Source organism: Natator depressus, chromosome 12, assembly GCF_965152275.1.
Source record: "Natator depressus isolate rNatDep1 chromosome 12, rNatDep2.hap1, whole genome shotgun sequence".
NCBI classification, from domain to species: domain Eukaryota; kingdom Metazoa; phylum Chordata; order Testudines; family Cheloniidae; genus Natator; species Natator depressus.
In genome coordinates this window covers 6,820,155-6,840,141 of record NC_134245.1, presented here as the reverse complement: position 1 = coordinate 6,840,141, position 19,987 = coordinate 6,820,155, and the positions used below count along the sequence as shown (strand labels likewise).

At 46.0% G+C, this 19,987-nt stretch overlaps 1 protein-coding gene across 5 annotated transcripts in view; it reads right to left on the bottom strand.

Annotated features, from left to right (window-relative positions):
* The window catches only part of KIFC3 (kinesin family member C3), a 47,576-nt gene extending 29,702 nt beyond the window's left edge, over positions 1-17,874 (bottom strand). For 2 of the 5 annotated variants that reach the window (XM_074968482.1, XM_074968483.1), the window contains exons 1-4: positions 14,529-14,646; positions 11,041-11,186; positions 6,556-6,736; positions 9-205 (exon numbers count right to left, since the gene is read on the bottom strand). In XM_074968482.1, the coding sequence (XP_074824583.1) occupies positions 9-205; positions 6,556-6,736; positions 11,041-11,186; positions 14,529-14,610 (606 nt within the window). In that variant the 5' untranslated portion in view covers positions 14,611-14,646. Of the gene's footprint in view, positions 1-8; positions 206-6,555; positions 6,737-11,040; positions 11,187-14,528; positions 14,647-16,710; positions 16,859-17,347; positions 17,513-17,843 lie in introns of those variants that run through there. The other 3 variants (XM_074968487.1, XM_074968484.1, XM_074968485.1) reach the window with 3 other exon arrangements.
* Between the last annotated feature and the right edge of the window lie 2,113 nt (positions 17,875-19,987).

Sequence of the window (19,987 nt, the reverse complement as noted above, 5' to 3'; positions counted from 1 at the left end):
TGCAGTACCTGATCTTGCAGCTGGACAGACACAGCAAGTTCTTCATTCTGCCGTGCAGAAAGCTTCTCCTGCAGTGCCAGCAGCTCTTCCTGAAGCTGCAGCTTCTCCTCCTGCAGCTGGGCCATAGACTCCACCATCTTCTGGATCATAGGAAACTGACGTGCTCCTGACAAGCTGGAGCATTTCCCACTGAAGAATCTTCCGCCTGCAACAAGAAGAGTGTTAGCATTACATTTACAAAGCAGCAGGTAGGTGTGAATGTATGGAGGCTGGCGGACAGACGCACACCAGGAGAGGCCAGTAAGTGTGGACTAAAAGTAGGGCCCACTAACTGACTAAAGTGGAGCAGGAGATGTGAAGACAAAAAGAAAAGGACCATAACAGCAGTGAAAACCCCAGATTCCTTCCTGAGCAGCCTGGGCTAAACATGCTGTAGATGTAGAGGACCATTTCATGACTCCAGTAACCACCCGCTGCTCCAATCAATGATCTGAGGGAAAGAACCCGCAGTGAAGCTCGGGGCAGTTCTGCCAGCCCCCAGAAGGAGCTGCAGGGATGCTCCAGATACAGAAGATGAATCATTTGATTGGAAGTTTTTCCTGAAATAAGTGCGTACACCTTTGAACAGTAATTTGTTTGAGAGTTCCGTGCACACTGACAGACCCAAAACAAGGCTGTGACTCTGTCAGCACGTACGCATGTGCCTAACTACTGATGTGAGCAGTCTCACTGACCGTAGCAGGACTACAGAGTACCCCCAGAGTAAAGTCGCACGCATGCTTAAGTGCCTGTAGGATCAGGGCTGAAGAAAGTGTCGCAGGAGGCATTTGAGATAAATCCTGACAATTCAATACCTTCAAATATTTTTTTAATTGTCTTTAAAAGAAGTTCAGTTCGTCATAGATGGAAAATGGTGGCCACTGAGCCAATGGAAGCATTTGGGGAACAGTGCTCCATGCCCAGAGACGCAAGCGCACGTGTGAGAGAAACAACAGTGTGTGACCGCAATGACACAGACGTCACATCTCCACAGTCACAACCCCCCAGGAAACTGCCTGTTGGCGTTTGGCTGGTGGAAAGTACACTGTGAGCACACAAGCATGTGATGTTCATAAATACCCCACTGCTTCTGAGCCCCGGGCTGAGGAGTTCATCACCTGCTGACTTCCACATTCCTGGCTCCACGAGCAAGAAAGAAAACACACAGACAGAGCCCGTGATTTCATTTAACACGTAAAAAAAAATGCTTTGGGGCAAACTGAGGAAAATAACCCAATACACCCTTCACAATGGGCAATAGTTCTACCAAGAAGGGGGGCTGAGCCAAGGGGACTACGAGGCATTTCACTCTTGGCTGTGGCCAGCAAGTGAAGGAGAGCACCAGCCACAATCCAAAGCATGATACAAAAGGCTATCTAGTGAAGAGGATAATACTGAGAGGTAGTAAAGCAATCTCCTTCCTCCATGCCACATGCCGTAATCTCCTAATGGTGCTCCACGGTCACATCTCACTCATCTTCCCCACTCAGCTCCTATTTGTAACAATCTGGCCCTACAAAACAGTAAGGGCAGGTCTGGTCTGCAGCTCCTATCGACATGTCTAAGTACTTACATGGCCCTCATAATGGTAGTATCTAAGCACCTCAGAGTCGTCGGTGGATCTTATCCTCACAACACCACTATGAGGCAGACAAGTACTATCCCCCTTTTTAACTTTACAGATAGATTCAATAACTTGCCCAAAGTCACATACGATGTCTGTGGCTGAGCCAGGACTCAAACGCATCTCTCATAAAGGCCTTGTCCAGTGACCTACCCACTAGTCCACCCTGCCTTTGCAAGGCCCTTATTTCTACCCTACTCTCAAGTCCCTCAGGTAATGTCAGGCTTTACTATTCATATTTTTTAATTCAGAAGAACAAAAAAAAAAAAAATCGCACAAACTCCTACATTCAGATGCCTTGATCAAAAACCAGTGGCAGGTGAGGGAGGGGCTGACAGTGGCTGCAATTCACAGTGGACAAACAACCTGGAAAAGTGAGGAGTTGTGGGAGGAAAGTGCCCTGCTATTTTCTCACTGCGCTGCCTTCATGGTAAGAGAACTGATGCCATAAGAGACTCAGCAGTGAGGAAACAAAAGGCACCTCACAGCTCCTCAGGCTTTGTTGTTTTAACTGAAATTAATTATGAAGGGAGCATTATTTTTTGGAAGCAGGTTGTGGGTGGCTTTATATGGTTTACATTATATTTGGGCTTGTATTTTTGATTGGAGAAAGGCTGCAGATATCCCCTATTATATAGACATATATGTTCATCGAGACCTAGCTGTGCATACATTGTAGCTCTTGTAACTAACCCTTAGAGTACTTGCTAATTCCCAGGTGAAAGTAAAGGGACTGGCTAGTTCCCAGGGTGACACTACAAGGAGGCGCTATGGTGGTGAGGAGGGAGAATCTGTGGCCATAAGAAAGAGAGATTGGGTCAGGATTCCAGCCTGCCATGAGCCTAATACTACCCTGCCCTGCCTCTCACCTGGTTTAAATAAGCACTACTGGAAATGACACAGTTCTGTGGCTTTAAGGGCAAATAATGGGGCTAGTAATTGTCTGGCTAACTGCAAGCAGCTGAAGTTGCTTGCTTTATGAAAAGCGTATTTATCAGAAGAAGCTGCTTTTGCTGCAAGACTAAATTTTGTTCCCCTGTAAACATTTGGTAGCTCGGTCTCTTTTTAAGACACGTTTGGACCACATGGAAGTGTTTAATATACCAGCTGTGGGCCTTTGACGTGTTCGTCCCTGTCTAGAGAAGTTATGGGATAATGGTGTGAGCAAAGGGCTGAAAAGCAGGTATTGAGTTCTAATCCTAGCTCCGTCACTGATTTGGTGTGTGACCATGGCCAGTTCGAAGACATAACAAGATCCAATGGCTGAATTCAAACTAGAAATAAGATGCATGCCAAGGGTTGTGGTGGATTCTCCATCACTGGAAATTGTTTAATCTAGATTGGACGTTTTTCTAAAAGGTATATTCTAGTTCAAACGGGAACTAATTTTGGAAAGTGCTATGGACACAGGCGGTCAGAGCGGATGATCAGCCTGATCCCTTTTGGCCTTGTAGTCTATGAATAGGGCCAATATTTTCACAAGTGACCACTGATTCTGGGTGGCATTTTGCCTTAATTTTTGGGTGCTTGAGACACCTTGAGAGTGACTCAAGTTGGGGGTCCAAAAGCAGTGTGCACTTTTGTTGGCTTTTAACCTCTCTTAGTACCTGAGTTTCTCTGTATGTAAAAGAGGGATAATGTCCACCAGATGGGATAACATCCACCAGATGTTAAGAAAAGAACCTGTAAAGTGATATATAAAAGCAAAGTGTTGTTCCTTTTGGAGCATTCGCACCTCAAAAGTGCTATCCTAGGTTTAAAGGAGATGTCAGGGCACGTATGAAACCACTGTGTATCTGTGTGTATTATCCATTTTAATCCTGTGCTGGGACACTGAATCCTTCTGCTAGGGAATTTAAACCATTCCATTTAAAACCATGGCAATTGTACCCAACTTAATTCAAACAAAGCATGGCATTTTTCTATGCTTTGAACATGTTCCCCTTTGGTACAGGGTATATCATCTGTTCCAACATGTTATTCTCCAGAAACCATTCTTGGGAAACCGGAGGCTTGGAAAGGCAGGTCTGCCAATGGAGCAGGCTGGCCTACATTATATAACTTACCACACAGACTTACTGGTTGGGAAGCTAATTACACAGCAGTATTCTATGTATGCTAGAGTTCAAAGCTAGGCAGACACTTCATACTGTGAGTTACACACACAGCTACCTCTGCCAGACAGACTTCCATGCTTGTTCTGAAAAACTTTTAAAGTGGACATCAGTGACTTCCACAAAGGCTGCAGCAAATGTGCACAGTACCCAAGTATTCACAAAACATGTTGATTATATACGGGGCAGATCAGACCATAGGATTTATATGGGGCATTTAACACTGAAATTGTTTAGAAGGTGCTGAGGTAGCCAGCCGTTGATGTGCAAAGCGTACAAATGAAATCTCCTGTTATTTCAACACTTTCTGGCTTCTCAGCTTTTTTTTAGCTCGGGCCCTACCAAAGTCACAGCCATGAAAAACGCATCACGGACCGTGAAATCTGGTCTCCTGCCGCAAAATCTGGTCTTTTGTGTGCTTTTACCCTATACCATACAGATTTCACGGGGGAGACCAGTGTTTCTCAAATTGGGGATCCTGACCCCAAAGGGAGTTGCGGGGGGGGCACAAGATTATTTTAGGGGGGTCGCAGTATTGCCACCCTTACTTCTGTGCTGCCTTCACAGCTGGGAGGCTGGAGAAGGGCGGCTGTTGGCCGGGCGCCCAGCTCGGAAGGCAGCGCCCCGCAAGCGGCAGGGCAGAAGTCAGGGTGGCAATACCAGACCACGCCATCCTGACGTCTATGCTGCTCCTGGCGGGGGCTCTGCCTTCCGAGCTGGGCTCCCGGCCAGCAGCTGCCGCTCTCCAGCTGCCCAGCTCTGAAGGCAGCACCCCCACCAGCAGCAGTGCAGAAGTAAGGGTAGCCGTACCGCAAACCCCTCCTCCCCCCTACAACTCCTTTTTGGGTCAGGACCCCTACAGTTACAACGCCGTGAAATTTCAGATTCAAATAGCTGAAATCATGAAATTTTACGATGTTTAAAATCCTATGACCGTGAAATTGACCAAAATGGACGTGAATTTGGTAGGGCTCTATTTATAGCTGACTGTGTAGTGTCTTGAGCCTCTCTATTCGGCATCTTGCCAACCATTTGCCAGAGAATGGGGAGCGTATAAAGCAGGAAAGCCTGCTTCACCTACGAGCAAAGCCGGTAAAAAGCTCAAGGAGCATTAGCAGATGGAGGGATCAGCAAAGTTCAGAGGAGCCTTTTGCCTTGGGTGGGCCCAGCTAGAAAAGCAGCTAAAGGCTTAGCGAAGCGGCAGGGGGAGCAGGGGCAGCAGAGGAGGAAATAACTCAGCAGCAGCAGGGGGGTTCAGAGAAGGGGGTACCACGGACTTGGGAAGATAAATTCTAGGTCTAACTCATTGTATACTTACTCCGGCTACGTCATTTTCACATGCTAGTTCCCCTGCCTGAGAAGAAAGTTGCAGTTCATGCATCTGCCTACTCTTTGCATCATTGTTTGTCTCTTGGAACCTGACATCTCCAGCTGGCAGGCCTTCCCCCTTTCTTAAGCTCCTTCCTGTTTCTGTCACTGAGACGCCTCTTCTGTGTAACATGCTTGGTGCTCTCACGCACACGCTCTGTCCTGAGGCCCGCTCAGGGCGGAGAGAGACGTCTCCCACAGATAACCCAGTAAGTTCTAAACCAGAGTACAGCAGGGAGTGGCTCACTCTGGTGTGTCTGGGCAAGCCCAGGTAATGAGTTTCTGATGGAGAAAATAAATAATAGGAATCAAAATCCAACTTCCAGCACAGTTTCTGCGTAGCTTCTTCCTCACCAGGGACACGAGGCCTGAATCTGTACAATAGGAATAACCCCCAGAAGTCAATGGAGTTAAACTGGCGTGAGTGGATAAGAATCAGACCTGCCATTTCTCTCAGAAAGGTGAATATGCTTCCATGCACCTTTAGTGAAAAGCTCTTCCTTCACCTCCTTTTCCCTGCCAACAGACTCCAAGCCTGAGGAGACACTTACATTCGCTGGACTCTTGTACAAGTGATGTTGCCTCTGGAAGGATGGGAAGCGGGACAAAAGGAGCAATAAGGACTCCATTTCTGCCAAATCCACATTGTCCACTTTGGAAGTTAACCAGGGAGAGGGATAAAAAAGCTCCGAATAACTATCAAGAGTAGACCAGTCTCTTGAACACATTACAGTGGACACTGTCCTCAGCAGTTGCAGGACAGCAAAGACGAGGTCCCACATTTGAGCTGTCAGTTTAACTGCATAAGAAGAGCATCTGGGCAAGAAGCAGCTTTCAAAGCAAGAAGTATAATCTTCTGAAATGCCATTTATCTCCTCTAGTGGGCAGGGGGCTGAAGACAAAACCAGAACATTTAAACAAGACCCAAGAGCACAGGGACACGCGCCGGCACTACTAGACGAAACGGACACAGAACAGGATAAAAACTCAGGCCGAGGGGATGCAAGAGAGCAGGGATGAAGAGGAAAGGAGGCAGCAATGCACTCGGAGGGAATAGGTGGTTATAACTGTGCTGTGATAACATTTCCTTAAAAGACAAGAAATAAACAAGATCATTCTGCTTCAGATCAAAGGTTAGATTCATCTGTCAGTGACCCAGATCAGCTCATTTTTGTTACCTGCCTGCAAACACCTGGTTTGCATTTGATCCCTCTTGAGTCAAACTCATTCCCTAATGAGTAATCAGTTTCTATTTATATAAAAGAATCATTGCATTAGCTGTGAGCTGAGGAAATTCACTTACCCCCTAGCTCATTTCACTAGGAAGCAGTTTCTTTCTGATTGTGTTGCCTTAAGACAGAGATAGGCATAAGAATTAATGGCCATCAATTTTCATGCCTCCCCCTTTACCTGTTTTCTCAACGTTCATGCTGCAGGCTTCCTGGCCCTGTGCTCCAGCGTCCCAGTTGTGAGCAGACCCCGGTCTCTTCTCTATGCCCAGCTTCTGGGTCCTACACTGAGTCTGTGGCTGATGATGCGTCTCTTCGTTCTTCACCTGACTCTTGTCCTTGCACAACTTGTCCTGCAAGGCCTGCATTCAAAACACAACCATTTTCCCTTTAAAGGGCATTGTAACTCAAGAGGGCACAAACCCTCCCTAGACTTCTCATCACAGACTGAGCAAGATTTTGACTGAGTGAGATTTTGAAAGGTCACCCTGTGCCCCAGGGTATTGAAATCATTACAGGTACCTCAGTATCACACAGTATTTCAAGATATATTTCTGCTGTCTTCACATCTTCTTTGCTTCCCTGCACCACTCTGATTTGGTCAACTCCCCACCTGCTAAAACCAAACTCCTTCCATTGCCGTTCCAACCTAATCAAACTCCAGCCTGTGCCATCCCACTAAAGCCATCGGTGCCCTCTTCCACAGTGACCTCCTATGTTCTTCCACACTTTCCCTCCAGCTTTCAGCTCTCATCAACCTCAGGTTTCCAAAAGGTCAGTCACAAGGCAAAAGACAAGAAGCAGCATACACATGGTCTCAAATACAAATTACAGACTGGAAATCAGCATCTCTCATCGCGGGCATTTTTCAAAGTTCTGAAAACTATTTTGGAGAGAAAGGAACAAGGAGAAGACAGGCAGGGGACAGAAAATTAGATGGCAATGTAAGAAAAAAGTGACACTCAATTACAGTGACTGAGGCGGATCCATTCATCGCATAGCAGGTGATTTCCTGATTGCAATCAGGCGAGCCAAGCCAAGGTTGATGGGGAAAAGGAGGAGGGGGAAAAAATCCATTTCAGCAGGAAAGAAACCAGACAGAGTGAATCAGAAACCAGCGACAGAAAAGATGCATTAAGTCCTTTAGTCCATGTAGCCCCAGACATGGTTCCGTGCAGGGATTATTCCTCTCACTACATTTGCTGGTGTTTTGTCCAGTCTAGTTTCAGATCACCCAAGCAATGAGGCTTCCACCACGTTCCTCAGGAGACGTCACCAGAGCTTTACAGATTTCAGTGTCAGGAAGTTTTCATTGACATTCAATCTCGATTTTCCTTTCCTTAATTTCATCCCATTCCTCCTAGTTACACCCCCATCCTTGAACCACCTTAAACAAGTCCTCACCCTCCTTAATATTTGAATCCCATTGGTAGATAGTCATGTCCCTTCCTACCTTTGTTGTGGTTTAGCCAAAATGCACATGTTTAGTTTAGTCTGTCCTTTAATATATACAAATGTAACCTTTAATCTAGCCTCATAAATCAATGCCTCTCACTTCTAAATCACATTTACTATTCTCTGTATTCTTTCCAATTTGTCAGCACCTATCTGGTAGAGAGGGACCCAGCCCTGTACACAGTATTCCAGTTGGCATAGTCATTCTACAGACTGTCAATTCTGCGTTCCATGACATGTTGTTTCTGAATTCACGCTGGCTTTTTCTGCTGCTATATCACACTGTAAGCTCATTTCCATGGGCCATTTAACTACAATGAGCCACTGTTCAGAGGCACGGATTTGGAGCAAGCCTAACTTCTAACAGTGTTACCCAAGTATGGCAGATCTGGAAGGATGGAGAGAGATAAGGGGATTATAGTAATTTATGTAACAATTATTCAGTACCCTGAAAAAAAAAATCTACATTCTTCTCCATTCCAGGAGCAAGCCTTCTCCTTTCTGCTACCCTAGGAAAGATTACACTGCTTCTGGTGCTGTGCCAGGACTACGGCCTGCAGACAGGACTGTGAAGCTGTCTCTACAGGGACAATTATAGGGATTTCTCCGCTGTAGCTCTAATGCCAGTACACCTCTGCTGGCACTAGCATGGAGGGGGCATGAGTGTAGGCCGGGCTCTAGCATTTTCACCCTCGTGTCGTCTAAAAGCAAGTGGAGATGACAGAGTGGTAACAGCACTCTCTCCTTTGCTGTCACCAGTGGAATTGTTCTGGGGCTGGAGCAATGTTGGAAGGTTTTCTGGAAACGGTCAGTGTGGACAAGGTTTTGGTGTAATCTGTTCACTGACTGAGACTTGAGAATTTTCCCCCACCCCGTTCAGAAGCTACTTTTATGAGTTACACTGTATCTATAATGTTCTGAAATAGGCAAGTTTTACTGGTAAAACTTTGTAGCGTAGACCAGGCTTAAGATCAGAAAGCCCTGTACAATAGGTGAGCAGCGCCCCACGAATAAGTCCCTGCCCTGAAGAGCATAAACCTGAAAGGCATGAGTGAGTACAATACTCAACACAAAATGGTGAATGGTTATTACAACTGGAACGTTTCTGAATTTAACTTCAAGATGAGGGAGAGCAATTCTCAGACTGCAGCCAGAAAACAATACGTTGCATTTCTATAGTGCCTGTCATCCCGCATTCTGGAAGCACTTTACAAAAGGTAATTCGTGAAGCTATACTACGCTCCTGTGAAACACATAGGTATTGTCTCCATTGTATAGAGACATGGATTAAGTGGATAGCCTTCCAAGGGAAGCAGTGGGGGCAAAAGATCTATCTGGCTTTAAGATTAAACTCAATAAGTTTATGGAGGAGATGGTATGATGGGATAACATGGTTTTGGTAATTAAATATTCATGGTAAATAGGCCCAATGGCCTGTGATGGGATATTAGATGGGGTGAGATCTGAGTTACCCAGGAAAGAATTTTCTGTAGTATCTGGCTGGTGAATCTTGCCCATATGCTCAGGGTGTAGCTGATCGACATATTTGGAGTCGGGAAGGAATTTTCCTCCAGGGCAGATTGGAAGAGGCCCTGGAGGTTTTTCGCCTTCCTCTGTAGCATGGGGCATGGGTCACTTGCTGGAGGATTCTCTGCTCCTTGAAGTCTTTAAACCATGATTTGAGGACTTCAATAGCTCAGACATAGGTGAGAGGTTTTTCGCAGGAGTGGGTGGGTGAGATTCTGTGGCCTGCGTTGTGCAGGAGGTCAGACTAGATGATCATAATGGTCCCTTCTGACCTAAATATCTATGAATCTAAGTGACTTGCCCAAAGTCCAGCAATGAACGAGTGACAGAAATGGAAACAGAACCCAGGAGTCCTGACTCTCAATCCTTTGTTCTAACCCCTCCATATGAAATTACTACCATCATCTCCCCCACCCATGACCCATCTAATCAGTAGTTAGTAAACACTATTGCACAATCCTAGATTTGGGATAAGGTGTATGCAAAGCATGGGCTGGTTTTTTTGTTTGCTTGTTTGTTTGTTTTGTCTTCTTCCTCCCTTGAATGATTATTATATAGCTCAAAAGTGACACCAAAAATGTTATTCTTAACAGTTCCACTAAATCTTTACCACTTCCTCAGTGGATTTGGTTTCCTGACACTTTCCAGACAACTGAGATATATTTTCCCAACACCCTTTCCATCTCCACCCAGGGAATAAAGCATTACAACAAAGTGCCTTTACACAGCAGAATAAATTGTATTTTGAAGAGAGACAAGCTAGCTTTAAAAATCTGGCACCTAAATCTAAGAAAAGGAGTACTAGTGGCACCTTAGAGACTAACCAATTTATTTGAGAATAAGTCTCTAAGGTGCCACAAGTACTCCTTTTCTTTTTGCGAATACAGACTAACACGGCTGCTACTCTAAATCTAAGAGTGATTTTTTTTTTTAATTAGCTAGCAGTTGCTCCATAGTCTGAGTTCCTGCCTTATTCCTTAGAGGATTTTCTGCTGTGAGAGTGGTGGTCGTACTAAGTTCAATCAGCTGTGAGTTTCACAATGAGTACACTTATCATATTCCCCCCAAAATGCATCCTCCTGGGAAACACTGAGATCCCTACTGCTGATTTTTGGTTTGGGATCCTCTACTGATGATGACCCTGATCCTGGGCTGTGGCTAAGATGAGTTCAGTGCAGCCCTATATCTAGGGAGCACAAAGATGACTGTAAGCAACCTTTATGCCTTCCAGATTTTGGAACTACAGGGGATTGATTCAGCCCTTGACACAAGTTAGAGCAGCCTAGAGGCTGCTGTGACTAACATCCTGCCTGCAACAGTCCCCACAGGACCACCCAACAGATCATAATAGCCCGAATGCAGAGCATTCCAGCCTCCTGCCTTCCCCAACACAACCCTTCTCTTCCCGAGACATGTCCCTGACATGTCCAGGCACCAGAAGTTGTGATGGGGCCTGGTGTACTGTCATTACACCAGCCTAATGTCACCAGGAAATCCTTTGTACACCTCAGGTAGTCCCCAGTGGTCAAGCTATTTTTTGGCTCCTTTACACTGCAGGCAGATGACTTCTAGATGCCAATATAACACTTAGTTGATAACCCACTCCCTTTCCCATAAAGACACAGCTGAAAAGACACACAGTTCAAGCAGGAAACCACCGAGAAGGGGATCAGGAGTTCCTTACCTGCACAGTCAGGTAGAGGCCTTGTGGACTTGCAGCACTGCACCAGTTCACACTGAGGGTTTTATGTTGGATCAATGCAGGCACCACAGACGTCTGGACAGACGAGTCCTCTTCACCGTCTCTGAGGAGTGAATCTTGTCCACTCCCTTGAACAGAACAAAAAATAATGTTAAATAAATCAGCCCAGCAGAAACTGACTACAAACAGCTTGTCTAGCAGAGAGTGAGGAGGGATCCTTTTAGATTGATTCAGTCTTGTGTATGCCTCCTGTTCTCATTCAGCAAGCCTATCTCCTCCTCCCCTCCGCCCACCCCCCAAGTTCTGTTCCAGGCCATCCATCATCATGCTAGTAACTAAAGCTGGTATTCAAGCCCCCTCCCTTCTCTGGCTCACAGCCAAGGTCATTAACAACTACAGTCACGCTTTCGATTCCTGCTGCCCAAAATACTTCAGGTCAATGAAGAAACCATGAGCTTTGTATGGAATCTCAGCCACAGGGCTGAGGGATAGCTCAGTGGTTTGAGCATTGGCCTGCTAAACCCAGGGTTGTGAGTTCAACCCTTGAGGGGGCCATTTAGGGATCTGGGGCAAAAATTGGGGATTGGTCCTGCTTTGAGCAGGGGGTTGGACTAGATGACCGCCTGAGGTCCCTTCAAAGCCTGATAATCTATGATACTAGAGAGAGAAGGGGTCGGCGAAGGAAAGAAGGAAAAGGTGTAAGCAAAGCTACAGTCTGCCTACCTGAGTGAGCTGAGACTGGTCAAACTCATTTCACATATGACAACAACTTCCTCTTTGTATGTCATTTGGAAAATGTAAAGCGTCATACAAGAACAAAGTATTATTACAACTTGGGCAATGTTGATTAGCAAAATGAGCCCTTTAGGGCAAATATGATCTGTTGGCAAATGAACATAAGTTACAGGAATCCAAACTGTAGGAATCTATTCATGTATCTTTATGAAGAACCCTGTAAACAATCCAAACAGACTCTGAAGAATTATGCAAACTTCACCTCTCAATCTACAATGTTGTCAGACGCCTGAACTTTTTCTGTACTGTCAAAACTCCCACACAAGGGGATTGGGAATCAGGATTCCTGGGTTCTCCTCCCACCTTTGCCACTCACTTATTTTGTGACATCAGTATCCACGATCTTATCCCCTATCTAATTGCCTGACCAGGTCTGCATCACAAAACCTGTCTAACTGACACTGCAGGACTAGTGAGCTAACACCTCCGCCCCTCTGAAAGTGTTCTTCCTTACGGAACCAGAACCAAGAAGGAAAAATCTAGAGGCGAAGTAGCCACTCTGTTCTTTTCTGGGTCCAACAGCAGAAAAAGCTCACTTGAGAAAATGGATCATCTCCCAGCTCTCTCAATGCTCAGCCAAAAATCAACCCCTGGATGGAGAGCAGCAGGGCTAAAGCTGAACCCTGACAGGACCACTGAAGTGATGATGGCAGGAAGTGGCAAGCACTTTGCAGAACTTGCCTCCTCTCTCATCCCCTGCTCTCAAGAGTGTCTGTTACCAGGAGGCTATGGGTTGATATGGTTGTGGATTCCTCAATGCTACTGGATACTCAAATAGCCATGGTGGCAAAAAACACTCACTTTCTTCTGTGATGAGCAGGAGATTGTGTTCCTTCCTCCCAGACACAGCCCTGACTACAGTGACCCACACTCTGGTGACCTCCAGGCTTGATCATTGCAACTCATTACATATAGGAATGACGCTCCACGGGTGCAAAACACAGCAACCCCTCCGCTTAGCAGTGCAGGTCATCATGACCGTATAAAATCACTCAGCTCTCTGCAGTGGCTCCTCAAGGTCTCTTTCCTGATATTCAAAGCCCTGTATAAGAGTGGCCCAATCCATCTGAGACATCATTTCTCCTTCAGTGACCATAACTTCTTATGGCATCTACGTCCCACTAGTGTAATGAATATACAGACCACAGAGGGAGGCTTGAAAGGGTGGAAAAGAGAACTTTCACGGGAGCTGGGCCTAAACCAGGGAACCCAGCCCTGAAAGAAATAAGAAAGACTACAGGTCTCTCCACGTCCAGAACTAAATGCAAAAATGAAAAGAGAACTTTCACGGGAGCTGGGCCTAAACCAGGGAACCCTGCCCTGAAAGAAATAAGAAAGACTACAGGTCTCTCCATGTCCAGAACTAAATGCAAAAATGAACTCTTCCATTTAGCTTTCCCATGATCAGTTCATCTCTCTCATACACAAACACACCAAAAAACGACTATAAATAAATCAAGCTATTTCTCCTACAGGCTGGAAAGGGACAGAGAGAGATTGTTATTGCTGTTTCTGTTCTTAAATAATTGGGAAGTATTCAGATACTATGGTGAAGACGGCTGTATACGTACAAGATAGATATATAATCTTGCTGTGCTTGTCACTTTGCCTCCCTATGCCTCTGTTTCCCCATCTTTAAAATAGGAATAAAAACCTTTCAAAATCACGTGTAGTTCCTTAAATAAAAAGTATTACATACGTGCAATTAATGTACATTATTATTCCCCCACCAGGAAGGACACCATCTGATGCTAATCACACAGTACACTGGCTTTTAGTGTCTCACTCCCCACCAGTCTCTCCACCCAGTAACAAAGGAATGTTACTAGCTCAGTGGGAAAAGGGTAGGGGGGGAAATGAAAACACAACTTCAGACCCCTGCTGCTGCAGACCAGGCCAGCCTCTCAGACACACACGTCTGTGGTCCGTAGTTAGAAATCAGAGAAGAGGAAACAATACTTAGACAAATTGCTGCCAAAGTTTAAGAACTTAAATGTGTCAGAGTGAACAACAAATCCATTTGTTTTTGATTTCCTACCCAAAATATCTAGTCCTTTTGCTAAAACCTGGCTTTAACATTTAGCCCCAGACTCAGAGTGACCCTGAAGCCTGCAAACAGACAGCGCGTGTTGTGTATAACTGCATAGAAGCAGCAGCATATTTCAACAAGCGGGTTTTGGTTCTTTTAGCTACTTTTTGAAAAGACATCAGCCCCTGAAAAAGAAAGAACGTTAAACTAAACTCACCTATTTGGTTTACGTGCTTTAGAGAGAGAGAGAGAACAAACTCTCCCGAGGAGCTGAAATGAAGGACGAACAGAATCCACGTGTTTTTCTTCCATGCAGATCACAGATCATTTATTTTCTTTTACATGTTAAAATTTAACTTTTGTCCCAAGGCTTCTGACTAGAAAGCAGGAGAGGAGCCTTTCACCTTCCACCACAGCAGCAGCACTGAAATACCTGCCTGCTAAGCCCTGGAGTTACCTAACAGCTTTTGTCTGGTTTGGAATTGCTTCCCCCGAAACCATTTTAGTCTCATCTCTGGCATCTAAAAAGAAATGTCAAAAATGTGGGCTCGCTGGTTTTCTAGCCTCTCCTGGCTGTGGTGTGAGAAAGGGCGTGAGCAAGAGTGGGCTGGGCCTGGAATGGGATGAGCCATCACTTAATACTCACTGTCAAGAGGGAGGTCCTTTTTCCACAGGTCTTTCAATGAGGGAATAGGTCCCAGATCCCAGGTCTTGTGAGATGTAATCATGGCATAGGGTTCCAAAGCAGATCGACACCTCAGGGCCTGGGAATAAACACAAGCAAAGATATTCCAGCTGCAGGAAATTAGCAGTCCAGGATGAGATACTGTAGCAAGCCATGCAAGTAGCAATGTCCCCAACTTGATTCCTACTCCCACACAGATCTGGAACGATTCAGATTTGAATACTGGGAATTTGTCCACATGAGAAATGCTGACCTATACAAAGTAGATGTTACACACACTGTATCTGTAATTAACTTAATAATTCCTGTTTGCAATGTTATTGTAGCTGTTTTTCTTCCTTTTTCATGTTGTGATATTTCCATTCTAAGTGCCAAAATTCCATAGCTTCCATAATTGTTTGCAATGTTGTTTACCCACATTGTTTTGGTTAATAATTCCTGTATCATTTCCAGCTTCTTCCACTACAACGTTTGATTTTATAACTTTTACAATTGTAAGTTTTTCAGGGTAGGAATCATGTCGTCCTATGAGTCTGTAGATAACCTAGTACAATAGCCAGTAAATAAGCCCCAGTCTCTTACCTGTTCTCCTGTGCATCACGCTCTTATTGCATCACACTCTTATCGCACTGCTGTGATCTTGATTGGGGCCTTCAAAAGTGCTACCACCATACAATGAATAGCAAAGATATTCAGGGTCTTTGTTCAGTTGTTGACCCTGATTCTCATCTTGCACCAGTGTTTCCACCAGTGGACTTCAGTGGAATTACTTGATTTAAACCTTCATAACTTAGATTAGAATGAGACCTAGTGCATCCCACAATCAGGCCTCCACAGGATGAGAACCATAGACCACAGAGGCTGGAAGCAGACTGGAGAAGAGAGAGACTCCTATCCAAGCTGCTTTACAAAGTGGCATGTGCCACCTGGATGCCCAGGCCTTCCATCTCCACTGCACCTCACTCATCTGGAAAGAGACTCCCTCATTTGGGATTAAACTGAGAGGAAGTCTTCAAATCCTCTGTCTCACGAGGAAGGATTTGGCTATGTTTGTTTCAATTAGACTTCTAAACTATCACTCATAACGTTACAAAACTGCTCTCATTCATATTGTTGTGGTTCAATGACCCTGTGTCTCAATAATCCCATTGGGTCATCTGGAGAGGAAGGATGAACCTAACACGGGTTCAAGCACATGCAGCTGAGTTAGTGAAGTAGTCAGAAAGCACTGATTTGGGGACTGACTCTAAACTCAAAGCCATAATGAAGGGGAGAAAAGAAAACTGAAAACAACCAGAAAAGCCCTGTGGCTTGGCACCCAAGCAGTGGCACGAAGAAAGGCGTCATTAGGAGGCATCATTAGGATCACTCTGTGATCTAGGATTGTTTCGGTCAGTGTGCTCAAACTCAGAACCGGATACATGAGCCTTACCATCTCACATACACACACAGAGCTTCTGGTCAGAAATCTATGAAGCAGGAGAGACCCCATTAAAAGAAGTGTAGTTATGCAGGGAAAGCCAGTGCCATACAGGAACAGAGAAATAGAGAATAGCCCATGATCAGAAACTAGAGGTGAAGAGGAGAAATAAACAATTTTTTTTAGTTGCATTTTTATTTAAAATCCCTGTCATCAGTGTATGCTCAGACTGGAAGCAATTCAGAGCAGGGACTGTCTTGTCTATGCCCTGTGAAGCACCTAACGCGCATTAGGTGCTGATTAAATAATAATTAAAACACTCTTTTCTATTTTGCTCATCAAGCTTCTTTCATCCAAAGATTTCAAAGTGTTGCATGAACATTAATGGAACCTTAAAACACCTCTCCACTCTGCCTCATTAACCATTACATCACTTATTAGAGTGACGCACCCCACGCTAACAGGGGGCCCCAGTTCCTAACTGCCGCTAAATGGGCACAGGGGTCCATTGAGACGGTGGCAGTTGCAGGATCAGAACCCTGGCATTATCCCGCTGCTTATTACTGTATATTTATTCCGACTGCTGGAAATGCTGAATCTTGAAACTAAGATTACAGCAAACATTATGCTGTACATATTCATGGAATGAATGCCATGTATTTCGAAGCACCCGGCCCTGCTATTTCTGATGCATCTCACACGCAGACAGGGTTCTTGTCACACCTTTGGGCCTTGGCCGGGGAAGCGTAATGGCAACGCAAGAGCAGGTGCACGCTCCGGGGGAGAAACGAGAATTCCAGCAGCCGGCGCACGCCCGGCCAGGGGCCATCAGCTGCCAAACAAGTCACTGGAAATACAGACTGACGGATGGGAACGGCGGCGATTTGGGGGAGCTGGAGGGGGTGACAGAAGCAAAGCCCTGGTTAAAAGGCACAAAGCTGTGTCAGGCGCACGCCACCTACTGCTGCATTAGCTCCCACTCCGCCCCCACCGCCAATGACAAAGAGTCCTTTGAGAGAGACGAGGTAGGTGAGGGAATGTCCTTCATATGGGACCAACTTCTGCGGATGAAGGGGACCAGCTTTCCAGCTACACAGAGCTCTTCTTCGGGCTCCTTTTGGCAGGGCCAGGAGAGAGAGACACAGAGAGAGAGAGACAAAAAGAAAGAAACACACACCCACCCACACACCCCCCAGGATCAAAGCAGAGGCACCCAGAGCAGAGGCAGGCCAGACAAAAGAGACAGGGACTCTCTCCTGCCGCAAGCAGCCGGAGAAATCCCCGTTGTGAACCTGCCTTCCTCGCTCTGCCCTCCCGGCCCGCTGATGCACGAAACAAAAAGGGCCGAGGCCAGACTCACCCAGTCGGAGCTGCCCGGGCCCGGGGTGGGCGCCCGGCACTGACACCCGGGCTAGCCGCCCCCAGGGCCAGGAGTGCCATGGCAATGGGGCTGCGCTGTCATTCCCTCACGGAGCGAGCCCGGATTCCGCAGGCAAGTCGCGGACCTTCCCCATTCTCCTCCCCTACACCCCCCTCCCTTGCTCACACGCACACACGCACCCCCCCCCGCCCTGCACACCCCCCCACACCCTACACACACACCCCCACCCTTGCACACAGACACCCTCCTGCACACACACCCTCCTCGCACACACACACACTCCACCCTTGCACACAGACACCCTGCACACACACCCCCACCCTTGTGCACACACACCCTGCACACACACACACACACTCCACCCTTGCACAGACACCCTGCACACACACGCCCCACCCTTGTGCACACACACACACCCCCTCCTTGCACACACACACACACACACACACACGCTTTTCCTCAGGAAATGACTGACCCCCTACTTGCTGCCGGTTGCTGTGGAAACCGGCTTCCCGCACTCCGGCAGCTCCTTCTCCGCAGAGGCCCGCGCTGGGGGGGAGCAGAGCGAGCCCCCGCCCGGGCCCGCGGGCGGGCGACGCCGGGCGGGCCCCTGGCCCCGCGCAAGGCGGCGCGGCGCGTCCCACGCCCCAGCCTGCCAGGGACCGGCGAGCAGCCCGCTGGGGGGGGCTCGCCAGGGAGATCGCAGCGGGCTGAAGGTGCAGCGGAGCAGGAGGAAGGCAGCAAAAGCCACCCGAGGAGTTTCCCCAAAGGGCCGCCGCGGACCGGAGCCAGGAGCGAGAGCAGGGGCTGTTGCCCTTTGTCTCGCGTACGGTGGCTGCATTTATCCCCCAGGAGACAGCAGCGCCCCCCTAGCTAGGGGCACAGAGACCGGGCTTCGGAGCTCCGGCCAGCTTCTCGCTCGCTTGGCGTGGGGGGAGCACAGAGTCCGCTCCCGTGGGGTCACAACCAGCCCCTTCTCCTGGAGAAAACCCCCCGCTTCGTGCCCTAGACTGTTGTCCAGTGGTGTAAACAAGCTGCCCTGCTCCGCCTCAGCGGCGGATGCATTTCTGTGGTGGTTGAAAGGATTCGCCTGCATGGTTTGTACAGCATGCTGGGGTTTTTCTGGGTGAAAAGTGTTAGCTGCAAATTCATTGTGGCCATCAAGTCATTCCCAAAAGCAGGGTTTATTTTTAAATAATAAACCATAATATAAATACTAGGGCTGTCAAGTGATTAAAAACATTAATTGTGATTAATTGTGCCCTTAAATACATTAATTGTGATTAATCGCACTGTTAATAATAGAATACCATTTGTTTCAATATTTTGGATGTTTTCTACATTTTCAAATATATTGATTTCCATTACAACACAGAATACAAAGTGTACAGTGCTCACTTTATATTTATTTTGATTACAAGTATTTGCACTGTAAAAAATCAAAAGAAAACATATTTTTCAATTCTCCTAATACAAGTACTGTAGTGCAATCTCTTTATCATGAAAGTTGAATTTACAATGTAGAATTATGTACAAAAAAGGCATTCAAAAATAAAACAATGTAACATTTTAGAGGCTGCGAGTCCACTCAGTCCTACTGCTTGTTCAGCCAATCGCTCAGATAAAATCTCCCCACCCCCCGTATTTTCCACTGCATGCATCCGATGAAGTGAGGTGTAGCTCACGAAAGTATGCCCCAATAAATTTGTTAGTCTCTAAGGTGCTGCAAGTCCTCCTTTTCTTTTTTCAGACAAACAAGTTTGTTTACATTTGCAGGAGATAATGCTCCCGCTTCTTGTTTACAAGGTCACCTGAAATTGAGAACAGGCGTTTGCATGGCACTGTTGTAGCCGGCATCGCAAGATATTTACGTGCCAGATGCACTAAAGATTCATATGTCCTTTTATGCTTCAACCACCGTTCCAGGGGACATGGGTCCATGCTCATGATGGGTTCTGCTCGATAACAATCCAAAGCAGTATGGACCAAAGCATGCTCATTTTCATTATCTGAGTCAAATGCCACCAGCAGAAGGTTGTTTTTCTTTTTTTGCTGGTTCGGGTTCTCTAGTTTCCGCATCAGAGTGTTGCTCCTTTAAGACTTCTTTTTAGCATATCCGGCATGTAAATACCTTGCAATACCAGCTACAAAAGTGCCAAGCAAATGCCTGTTCTGACTTTCTGGTGACATTGTCAATAAGAAGAAGGCAGCATTATCTACTGTAAATGTAAACAAACTTGTTTGTCTCTTAGTGATTGGCTGAAAAAGAAGTAGTACTGAGTGGACTTGTAGGTGCTGAAGTTTTACATTGTTTTGTTTTTAAGTGCAGTTATGTAACAAAAAAATCCACATTTGTAAGTCGCATTTTCACGACAGAGATTGCACTTGTATGAGGTGAATTGAAAAATACTATTTCTTTTGTTTGTAATTTTTACAGTGCAAATATTTATAATAAAAATATACACTTTGATTTCAGTTACAACATAGAATACAATATATATGAAAATGTAGAAAATATTTAATACATTTCAATTGGTATTCTATTGTTTAACAGTGCAATTAAAACTGCGATTAATTTTTTTAATCACGATTAATTTTTCTGAGTTAATCGCGTGAGTT